General features: G+C 49.0%; 1 protein-coding gene across 1 annotated transcript; it reads right to left on the reverse strand.

Moving 5' to 3' along the window:
• Nucleotides 1-3,322: 3,322 nt before the first annotated feature.
• On the reverse strand, nucleotides 3,323-5,278 carry LOC465674 (putative FERM domain-containing protein FRMD8P1). Its single transcript, XM_003954010.6, has one exon. The coding sequence runs from the start codon at nucleotides 5,147-5,149 to the stop codon at nucleotides 4,040-4,042; it is 1,110 nt and encodes a 369-aa protein (XP_003954059.4). The 5' UTR covers nucleotides 5,150-5,278; the 3' UTR covers nucleotides 3,323-4,039.
• Nucleotides 5,279-11,868: the final 6,590 nt, after the last annotated feature.

Genomic DNA, 11,868 nt, shown 5'->3' on the forward strand with positions numbered 1-11,868 from the left:
GCTTATGGTGTCTGGGAGAATATATATATGAATAAATGCATTTGTATCAGAGTGTAGGGCATAAGACTACGGTGGAATATATATGAAAGTGTGGGCAAGATGTGTCTATGGGAGCTCATCTAAGGTTTGCAAGTACCTGTATGTGAGTGAGAGTGTATGTCAGAGTTTGAGGTGAGTGTGTATGGTATGGGGAGGGGAGGGCTTGCATTGTTTCATGTGAGTGTGTGGGTATGGAGAATAAATTAGTGGGTTAATTGGGCAACCCTAGTTCTACTCCTTAGTTTGCATCATTCAGTGAAGGCTTTCCAGTGAATTGCTTTCAGCAGCAGTTTCTGGGATTTGGGCACTCTAGGGTTAGGAAACTTGTTATTTTTTCCCTTTCAGGCCCTTTGTTGAGGTATACCCTCATTTAGCTCCATACACATCTTGTGAGCACTTACCGTGCACAAGGCGCTACTCTTAGATCTTTCCTGGCAGATAAGAATACTCTCTGAGGAGTCATGTCTCTCAATATTATCCTAAATCCTTTCCCTCACTGGATTCTCATAAGAGCTGGCTCCCTTCATTGTGTAAATGGAGAAAGCAAGACCTGCTCAGAGCATGGGCTTGCAGGCAAATAGACCTGGGATGAATTTCTCTCTCTGTTATTACCTAGTTGTGTTAGTTTGTAAAGGCTGCCATAACAAAATGCTACAGAATTGGTGCCTAAAATAACAGAAATTTATTTCCTCACAGTTGTGAAGGTTGGAAGTCCAAGATCAAGGTGTTAGCAGGGTTGGTTTCTTTTGAGGCCTATTTCCTTAGCTTGCCAAGGGCTACTTTCTTGCTGTGTCTTCTACATGGTCTTTCCTCTGTGTTAATGCATCCCTGGTGTGTCTGTCTGTCTTTTCCAATATTCTCTTTTTTTTTTCTTTTGATGGAGTCTCGCTCTGTCACCAGGCTGGAGTGCAGTGGTGCGATCTCGGCTCACTGCAACCTCCACCTCCCAGGTTCAAGCAATTCTCCCTGCCTCAGCCTCCCAAGTAGCTGGGACTACAGGCATGCACCATCATGCCCAGCTAATTTTTCTATTTTTAGTAGAGACGGGGTTTCACCATGTTGGCCAGGATGGTCTTGATCTATTGACCTCATGATCCACCCACCTCGGCCTCCCAAAGTGCTGAGATTACAGGCATGAGCCACTGCACCCGGCTTAATATTCTTTTCCTTCTTTCTTTTTCTTTTTTTTTTTGAGATGGAGTCTCGCTCTGTTGCCCAGGCTGGAGTGCAGTGGCACCATCTTGGCTCACTGCAAGCTTTGACTCCCGGGTTCACGCCATTGTCCTGCCTCAGCCTCCCGAGTAGCTGGGACTACAGGCACCCGCCACCACACCCGGCTAATTTTTTCTATTTTTTAGTAGAGATGGTGTTTCACCGTGTTAGCCAGGATGGTCTCGATCTCCTGACCTCGTGATCTGCCTGCCTCGGCCTCCCAAAGTGCTGGGATTACAGGCGTAAGCCACGGCACTCAGCCTATATTCTTTTCTTAAAAGGATGTCAGTCAGATTGGATTAGGGCCCACCCTAACAGCTTCAGTTTGTTTTTTTTTTTTGGTTAGAAACTGACTTTCTTAATAAGTCACATGATACAAAAGAATGAGAACATTCAAAGAATGAGTAAAATACTGCTTTGTCCCAAAGGACAAGCAGAAAATGTTAAGGCACAATGGATGCTCAGAAAACGTAAGAAGCTGAAGGGAAAACACATCATCTGTGTATTCAGACACACACACTCCAACCCATCACACGGACACACCCTCACCCACCCATCAGAGAAGAATTCACCTGGAATCAGCTGGGGGTGGTGGCTCACGCCTATAATCCCAGCACTTTGGGAGGTTGAGGCGGGTGGATCATGAGGTCAGGAGTTCAAGACCAGCCTGACCAACATGGTGAAACCCTGTCTCTACTAAAAATACAAAAATTAGCGGGGCGTGGTGGCACGCACCTGTAATCTTAGCTACTCAGGAGGCTGAGGCAGGAGAATCGCTTGAGGCAGAGGTTGCAGTGAGCCGAGATGCGCCACTGCACTCCTGCCTGGGCAACAGAGCGAGACTCTATCTCAAAAAACATAAAAAAATAAAAAAAATAAAATCACCTGGAATCAAAGCAGCAGGGACAACCTGCGCTGGAGCGGCCAGAACAGGCCAGCGGGCAGCTGGGTGAGACAGAGCAACTCCAGGAGGGGAGACGAGAACTGGCAGCTGACATGACCCTGTGGCCAGGACACTCCAAAAGAGGCCTCTTCTTTCTGCCTATTATTTTAACAAATAAAGTCCATGCTGCCAGAAGGCAAGCCCACCTCAAAACTCCTGGCACATTCACAAGCTACCAAAGGGAGGAGGGTGAACAGGCTCTGATACTTGGAGTAGAGGCCTGAGCTTCCTCTCCCACGGTTTTCCACCGGGAACAGAAGACAAAACCAAGCCCTGTGCTGCCACAGGAAGTCCCAGGAAGCACCTGTGAGACCTGCACACCCACCTCAGAGGGTCCCAGGGCTGGGAAAGCCCTCCTCTCAGGGGCTCAGCTCATCTGGGACAAGACAGAGCCCCTGCTCCCTGGAGGGCAAGCTGGGACCAGAGAAGCCAAGCACCCACATCAGTCACCTTTCCAAGTGTACTCGAGAAAAGAGAGACTGTCCCGTGTGGCCCAGGCTTTTCCGGGCACGCACCGGCCCCCAGAGGAAGCCATGGCGCCGCCTGGGAAGGAGCGCGCACCAGAGGTTACCCAGGGCACTTCCTGGCGTTGCCCCGGCACAACTTAGATGAACAAAGACGAAACTAAAACCTGAAGACCCAGACACAGGAGGAGAGGGCAGGTCTGGTCAGTCCCCTAGGGGAGCTGCTTGGGCTCCAGGGAGTGCCCACCAGGGGATTTTCAGGAGTTTTTCACAGACTGTGAGTGTGGATCTGGAGGCCGGGTGGTCCACAGGACAGCCACCTTCCAGCAGTGACATCACCAAAGGTTATCAGAAAGGCATGCTCTTTCTGGTGTCTCGTGCCTGCAAAGGAGACCAGAACGAGGGGCACAGGACCCCAGGTAGGGCCCTGCCTGGCTCCCTCCATTCCTGATTCAACAGGGAGGTGTGGTGGGGGCCCTCACCGTGTTTCTGTCCGGGTTCAATCCAGGGAGGACCTTCCCACCCTCCTCAGAGTGGTGGCCCAGCCTGGCAGTGGGGGGTGGAGCACCAGCAGGAAGAAGGCAGGAAACTGGTCATCCAAGTCCAGGGAGTGGAGCATTACCAGGAGGAAGGCGGGGACTGGTCACTCAAGTCCAGGGAAGAGGCCAAAGGCACACACTGGACCTTCAGGTCCCAAACCTCAATCCTTGGTCCTCTGCCACTGGACCTGCCACCGGGCACTTCAGAACAGGGGAAACTGCCCATCTTGAGGTAGGCACAAAGGCATGTTTCTAGGTGAGGGTGGCAGCTGCAGCTTGATCGGATGGTCCTGAGATAGCAGCAGGGCCCAGCATCCGGGGAAAGGGGGGGAAGGGAGGGCAGGCTGCAGAGGGGCCCTGTGGGAGGCCCTGGCCAGCTTTGCACAGCCCGGGCATGGCCCCGGGCGCAAAAGTCACTTCTCCGTGGTCTGAGAAATCTGCTGAGGCAGCCCTCCCCATGTGGTGACCCATGAGACTGTTAGCCAGCCCCTGCTCCTCAGGAGGACAATGCCGGGCCAGGGCCCCCAGTTGCCCTCCTCCTGCGGGGTGCAGCGTCCTCAGCCCTGCTCCAGGCTGTCGCTGGGCTGCACCACGGTGTAGCTCCCCTGGCCCAAGGACAGCTGCCGGCTGAAGAAGGACGTGGTGCTCTTCGTCTTCACTCACCTGATCCCCTTGCCGTCCTCCACGTAGTCGATGGTGGAGAGATGCTGGATCCGGCTGGACACCACACTGCCCTGCCTCCGCAGCTTGGGGCGCTGAACAGGAGCCGGCGAGGAGCTGAGGTCTGAGGGCGAGCCAGTTGCACTGTCCTGGGGGCCTGCGGGCTCCGCCGCCTGGCTCAGTTAGATGCAGTACTCAATGAGGCTGCTCATCAGTTCGGCCTGCTTGGAGTAGATCTTGAGGAGCTTGTTGACAGGTGTGACCCCGCTGTCCCTGTCGAACTCCAGCCACAGGATGGGCTCCTCCTCCTCAGGGGAGGTGTGGTCCCACGACAGCTCCTGGAAGCGCAGGCCCAGCAGGACGTGCTTCTCTCTGCTGTCGACGACGTGCACACCTTCCAGACTGATGGCCACAGAAACTGATTTGCGCCCACCCCGGTGCAAAAAGCCTTGGGCTGGCTTGTCAACCTCACCGTGGAAGAAGGCACACCCATAGAAGGGCAGCTTGTGGCACTTGAGGAGGTAGGCGCGGTAGTGGGTGCCCAGGGCGGCCTCACACCCGCCGTCGCTGCTGACCTCCTGCACCTCGCGGTAGGCGTTCAGCAGGCCCTGCTCACCCGGCCCGGCCCTGGCCCCACGGCCCCGGAGGGCAGCAAAGAGACCCTGGCCCCGCTTACAGAGGTGGGCAGGCAGGAAGGAGTCCAGCTTCTCCCTCAGGTCGCAGGCTGCCGGCCAGTCGTGCTGGTAGGGCACAAGCTGCACGCGGCACACCAGGGCGCCCAGAGCCTCGCAGTCCTCAACGTCGCACAGGTACCGTGCAGCCAGCACGTTGCCCTTGGCCTCCTCATAGAGCAGCCGCAGGACCTCCTCGTCGGGGATCTGGAGCTCCCGCCCCTTTGGGAAGAACACGTTCCTTCGGAACTGCAGGAAAGGCTCATCCATGGCCACATCGTCGTCCGGGGCACTGGTGAAGCGCAGCAGCAGCTCCGGCCACTGGCGTCCCAGCTTGTAGGGCTGGTTCTTGGGTTTCAGCTGCACCTCCAGCAGAGGGGAGACCAGCCAAAGCGCGAAGACATCCAGGGCGATGTCCGGAAGCTGCAGGACCTCGCGGACGGCGTAGTGCAGCTCATGGGCACGGAGCGAGGGCAGGTTCTCCACAGCCAGGGGCACCACCGTGTCATCCGCCAGGTATACCAGCACGTCAGCCGCTCGGGCTCCCATGGAGGACACGCTGCTTCGGTGGGACCGCTCAGTGGGGCCGGGCTGCCCGACACTGCCTTCCGTCCCGTCCATCTCGCAGGGTCGCAGAGCCCGCCACCTGAGAGGCAAGGCTCCTGCCCGGAATCCTGCCCCTCCACCAAGCCCGCGGAATCTTGCTCTGTCACCCAGGCTGGAGTGCAGTGGCGCGATTTCGGCTCACTGCAACCTCTGCCTCTCTGGTTCAAGCAATTCTCCTGCCTCAGCCTCCTGAGTAGCTGGGATTACAGGCATGTGCCACCACACTTGGCTAATTTTTTTTTTTTTTTGTATTTTTAATAGAGACAGGGTTTCACCATGTTGGTCAGGCTGGTCTCGAACTCCTGACCTCGTGATCCGCCCATCTCAGCCTCCCAAATGCTGGGATTACAGGCGTGAGCCACCATGCCTGGTCCAACAGCCTCATTTTAACTTAATTACTTATTTAAAGACTCAGTCTCCAAATACAGTCACATTCTGAGGTGCTGGGGGTCAGAGCTTCAACATACGAATTTTGAAGGGATACAATCAGCCATAGAACTAGCTGTGTGACCTTGGCCTCTCTGCACCTTGGTTTCTCCTCAGGGTATGTAGAGATAATTAGGGGTGATATTCTAAATATTTGACACCTGGAAGGGAGTCTGACAACCTACAAACTTTCGTGGCCCTAGTGTTAGAGCAGAGTCCTGGAGGCCCCTGCTATGCCAGGCATTAATCCTTTGGTTGTTGAATTATATGGGGAGGTCCTAGGGGGAGGAGTTCTCATGAAGGAATCAAGGTGGTGGTGGTGTGAGTGAAGAGTGTTACCAATCAGTATAGAAGTTTTTAAATATTTTAACAGCCTGTACAGCTCTATCCCTGCATACTACCCAAATATCAGTCCCAGTAGAATTAATGCCTACCTTATTAGTGTAGTTATACACACACATGTTGACCTCTTCTCCAAACACTCACCTTGGTTTCTCTAAAGTAATCCTATCAGGCCCAATTCTAGGGTCTCAAAAACTCAGCTGCCCCAATGCTGAAGAGCTCTTTTCTCCTCTCTCATACACTGTGGAGTTTACCAAGATAGGGTAGCTGGTGGCTGTTTGGGGAATGGTCTCTATATTACTCTGTTCTCACACTGCTAATAAGGACATACCCGAGACTGGATAATTTATAAAGGAAAGAGGTTTAATTGACTCACAGTTCCACATGGCTGGGGAGACCTTGCAATCATGGCTGAAGACAAATAAGGAGCAAAGTCACATCTTACATGGCAGCAGGCAAGAGGGCTTGGGTAAGGGAACTCCCCTTTATAAAACCATCAGATCTCGTGAGACCTAATCACTATCATGAGAACAGCAAGGGAAAGACCCGCCTCCATGATTCACCAGGTCTCTCCTGCAAAAAGTAAAAGTAGAGGTTCCTCTTCAAAGACTTTCCTCCCCGTCTAATTAGGAATAAATAGTAACTTCTCTTAGAAGCAAAATTTATTCAAAGACCTGTGCTAACATTCTTAAATATCTGCTAGCTGTAATAAAGACATCAATGTACTTTATGTTCTTAGCTCCCACAGTTTAGCCTAAATATTTGCCCTGGCATGCTTATACTGGTCCAAGCAAAGCATTAGGCCATACCCTGTTGCTCTTCCTTATTTGAAGGTGTTTTTACCTTTCTCAGCATTCCACAAGTTACTTCCTCCTTCCTTTGTTCTCTTCTGCCTTTGCCTCTTTTAGAAAGTTCTAAGTTGCTAGCCAGTTGGGACAAATACAGAATTTGAGGTCCCATTCCACCCCATGGAAACTGGACACAGCAGTAGGGTGGACGTGTCAGGTTGTAAATGACCCTGTCTCCTTTGTTCAGTGTACTCTCACGGCAAAACTGCTGGCAAGTGTACCCTTTCTGCAGAAAGTATAAAAATGGCCTTGCTGAGGAAATTAAATTTATGTTCAAGTGCTATTTCTTTATGGCACTGGGGAACAAGCATTTCGAACACTCCCATGACACATAGGAGTTATAGGAGCCACCAGTCAAGATGAGATTTGGGTGGGGACACAGCCAAACCATATCAGTCTCTAGGGACTCCAAGAAGGACACCCATCTCTATGTCCTGGAATGGTGTAGACAGTTTTATGTCTACACCATTACAGTGTAGCAAGACACCCATCTCTATGCCCTGGAATGGTGTAGACTGTTTTATATCTACACCATTACAGTGTAACAAAAGGCTAAGATTACAGTCTGGGCTTAGTTGCCTCCTCACCATCTCCCTCTCTTGGTGGACTTCACTCTTCCCTTTGTCCTACAAGGGTCTGGACAGTTCAGTGTTCTGTGAAAGCTTTTGCTGGGAGGCAGAAAGGAACTTGAACAGTAGTCAAGTTAGAGCCATCTCTCTCCCTCATAGGAGACTCTTTCTTGACCTTGACATCCATTTTATCCCATTCGCCTTTTTCCCCAGGGGCCAGAAATGAGCCATCTTTGGGCAAGGAAGCCAGAGCACTCTGCCTCCTGTCTCTTGACTGAGGGCCACTTCTCCACAGCTCTTTATCTCCTGACTCATCTTTGCTTTTGTCTTTTGTTTTTGTTTTTTTTTGAGATGGAGTCTCACTCTTGCCTAGGCTGGAGTGCAGTGGCATGATCTCAGCTCACTACAACCTCCGCCTCTTGGGTTCAAGTGATTCTCCTGCCTCTGCCTCCCAAGTAGCTGGGATTACAGGAGCCCATCACCACGCCTGGCTAATTTTTGTATTTTTAGTAGAGGCGAGGTTTCAACATGTTGACCAGGCTGGTCTCAAACTCTTGACCTCAGGTGATCTGCCTGCCTCAGCCTCCCAAAGTGCCCACCTCATCTTTGGGAAGTTGATAGAAAGGGGTGGGGGCAGAGCCTTTCCTTAGCGTTGGGGGTTCCTTAATGGGAACCCAGGCCAAGAGGAATAATATGAGATTTCAGGGCAGGCTACTGACCCCAAGCCTCGGATAGTTTAGCAAAACCTAAATGAAGGGTGTAGTCAGCTTCACTACCTCAGCATTCCTGGGGCTGTCCAGCAGGGCTCTTCTGGAAAGCTGAGGCCAAACAGAGAGAGAGAGAAGAAAAAGGTCCAACACGGTGGCAGCCAGTCAGAGGTGACTTTGGAAGTGGAGCAAGAGATCCCAGAACATTTGAGAAAGTTCTTTATAAACAGCTCCCAGATTTTGAAGGGAGTGGTTATGAGGAATGTTTGCTGGGATGAGGGTTTAGGGAGGCCGGGGTGATTCAGTTTCATCTCCTCTCTTTGATGGAACCATGGGATCTCAGCCAGACTCCCTTGCAAGCTAGTGGGGGCATTTTGTTTGTCCACCATTGAGTTGCTAGGGCAGCCTAATATTATGGAAAGAGCACTGAATTTGGAGCCACATAGTCTGAGCTCTAGCTCCAGCTCTGCCACTGAATTGCTGTGTGACTTGGGCAAATTTCTTCTTAGATCTCTGTAACATGAGACAGGGAGGGACTTCTTGGTCTCTGTGGGATCCATTCTGCTCTATCTTCCTGAGTCTCTGAGTCAGTGGAGGTGGTGTAGGGTAGGGGAATGGACCGGCTTCTGCCTTCCAGCTTCCACCTTCAGCCTTGCCTCTTGGGATTGGGGCCAGTAAGCCTGAGAGAAGTCATTCCTCCTTTTACCTCTGCCTCCCTAGGGATGGCTCACTGACCCTCATTTTCTCTAGACCTCGGCTACTTCTAGTTCTTTTAGTTGTGATGTTAGGTTGTTAATTTGAGATCTTTCTAACTGTTTGATGTGGGCGTTTAGTGCTACAAATTTCCCTCTTAACTTTGCCGTAGCTGTGTTCCAGAGATCGTGGTATGTTGTATCTTTGTTCTCATTAGTTTTAAAGAACTTCCTGATTTCTGCCTTAATTTCATTAGTGACCCAGAAGTCATTTAGGAGCAGGTTATTCAATTTTCATGTAATTGTATGGTTTTGAGTGAATTTCTTAGTCTTGGTTTCTAATTTGATTGCGCTGTGGCCCGAGAGATTGTGATAATTTCAGTTCTCTTCCATCTGCTGAGGAGTGTTTTACTTCCTATTATGTGATGATTTTTTTTTTTTTTTTTTTTTTGAGATGGAGTTTCACTCTTGTTGCCCAGGCTGGAGTGCAATGGCACAATCTTGGCTCACGGAAACCTTCGCCTCTCGGGTTCAAGTGATTCTCCTGCCTCAGCCTCCCAAGGAGCTGAGACTACAGGCATGAGCCACCATGCCCGGCTAATTTTTGTATTTTTAGTAGAGATGGGGTTTCACCATGTTGGACAGGCTGGTCTTGAACTCCTGATCTCAGGTAATCCGCCCACCTCGGCCTCCCAAAGTGCTGGGATAACAGGCGTGAGCCACTGCGCCCAGCCTTATGCAATTGATTTTAAAGCATGTGCCATGTGGTGATGAGAAGAATGTATATTCTGTTGTTTTTGGGTGGAGAGTTCTGTAAATATGTAACAGATCCATTTGATCCAGTGCTGAGTTCAGATCCTGAATATCTTTGTTAATTTTCTGTCTCAATGATCTGTCTAATATTGTCAGTGGGATGTTTAAGTCTCCCACTATTATTCTGTGGGTGTCTAAGTCTCTTTGAAGGTCTCTAAGAAATTGCTTTATGAATCAGGGTGCTCCTGTGTTGGGTGCATATTATATTTAGGATAGTTAAGTTTGTTGAATTGAACCCTTTACCATTATGTGATGCCATTCTTTGTCTTTTTAAAAATCTTTGTTGGTTTAAAGTCTGTTTTGTCAGAAACTAAGATTGCAACCCCTGCTTTTTTTCTGTTTTCCATTTGCTTGGTATATTTTTCTCCATCTCTTTATTTTGAGCCTATGTTTGTCATTGCATGTGAGATGGGTCTCTTCACAACAATGGTCTTGGTTCTTTATCCAGCTTGCCACTCTCTGTCTTTTAATTAGGTCATTTAGCCTGTTTCAATTTGAGCTTAGTATTGTTATGTGTGGATTTGATCCTGTCATCATTTTAGCTGGTTATTTTGTACACTTGTTTATGTGGTTGCTTTATAGTGTCACATCTTTGAGATGTTTGGGGGTCACCAATATCAGATACCCCCTCAGAAACTTCCTCACTATAAAGGATGAATTCATATAGAGCAAGGAGTCTAGCAGCACTCCTGTGCCTTTGTGCCTCCAAGGGTGAGGGTCCAGAGAAATAGGTCTTACTTGCCCTTGAAAATACATCTTTTTTTCTTTTTTTCGGAGTGTCTCTCTGTCACGCAGGATGGAGTGCACTGCAACCTCCACCTCCCAGGTTCAAGCGATTCTTCTGCCTCCGCCTCCCAAGTAGCTGGAACTACAGGCGCATTCCACCACACCAGGCTAATTTTTGTATTTTTAGTAGAAACGCGATTTCACCATATTGGCCAGGCTGGTCTCGAACTCCTGACCTCATGATCAGCCTGACTCGGCCTCCCAAAGTGCTGGGATTACAGGCCTGAGCCATCGCGCCCAGCCTGAGAATACATCTTTATAGAATACTCAGTATAGTGCTCTGCCTCCACACCCTACTAAATTAAACTGGTTGTTACTGGGAAAAAAAAATCTCCTGTTTGGGTTTTACCAAGAGACACACACACTTTGACTTTAGTCCTGTCCCCCTCCCAGTGAAAGTGGCAAAAACAATAACTGAAGGATTTAGGCATTACTGTACTCTCTTTTCTTGGGCAGTAGGTAAAAGTTATTTTAAAATTAACTAGTTTTTTTTAATATTAAAAACAATACCTGCACATAGTAAAGCAGCCAGATTACCAGGTTCATTCCACAAGGGTACCCAATGAAAACAGTTTCTTGTGTGTTCCTTTGAAAAAATGTTAATATTTCTACAGAACAACCTTTTTTTTATTCACACAAATGGACTCAAACCAGTTACACTGTTCTCTGCCTTACTTTGTTCCCTTAACTATTTGGATGACTTTCCATATCAGTACAAACATATTCACCTCACTCTTTTTAATAGAGATATAGATGGAGGTAGAGTTTATACTGTAGTTTAACTGATCAGTCCCTAAATGATGAACATTTAGGGATTCCACCCCCTCCACCCAGTCTTTTGCTACTAGAAACAATGATATAGTGACTATCCTTGTACACATGTCCATGCACAGGTGTGATATATCTGCAGGCTAAATTCCCAGAAATATAACTGTTGGATCAAAGAGTATGCACACTTAACATTTTTTTTTTTTTTTTGAGACAAGAGTCTCACTTTGTCACCTAGGCTGGAGTGCAGTGATGTGATCTCGGCTCACTGCAACCTCTGCATCCCGGGTTCAAGCGAATCTCGTCCCTCCGCCTTCCGAGTAGCTGGGACCACAGACATGCACCACCATGCCCAGCTAATTTTTTTGTATTTTTAGTAGAGACGGGGTTTCATCACGTTGACCAGGCTGGTCTCATACTCCTGACCTCAAGTGATCTGCCCGCCTTAGCCTCCCAAAGTGCTGGGATTACAGGCATGAGCTTCCACACCTGGCACACTTTAACATTTTTGATTAATACTGACAAATTGCCCTCCAATGAGATTGCCCAATTTATACTCTTAATAGGCTATGTAGAAGATGGACTGTTTTCCCACACTGTCACTCACACTAAGTATTAACAAACTTAATAATTTTATAGGTGAAAAGTTGTATCTCACTTTAATTTTAAGTTTTCATTATGAGCAATGATGAGCATCTTTATCAGTAATTCATCTCTCTTACTGTCTACTTACTGTTCATGCCCTTTCCCCATTTTGTATTGTTATTCATCTTAATCTTACTG

Source organism: Pan troglodytes, chromosome X, assembly GCF_028858775.2.
Source record: "Pan troglodytes isolate AG18354 chromosome X, NHGRI_mPanTro3-v2.0_pri, whole genome shotgun sequence".
NCBI lineage: Eukaryota > Metazoa > Chordata > Mammalia > Primates > Hominidae > Pan > Pan troglodytes.

Bases quoted from the DNA above. Each gene is read 5' to 3' on its own strand.
- LOC465674 (XM_003954010.6), bottom strand. From the start codon at position 5,149: ATGGACGGGACGGAAGGCAGTGTCGGGCAGCCCGGCCCCACTGAGCGG.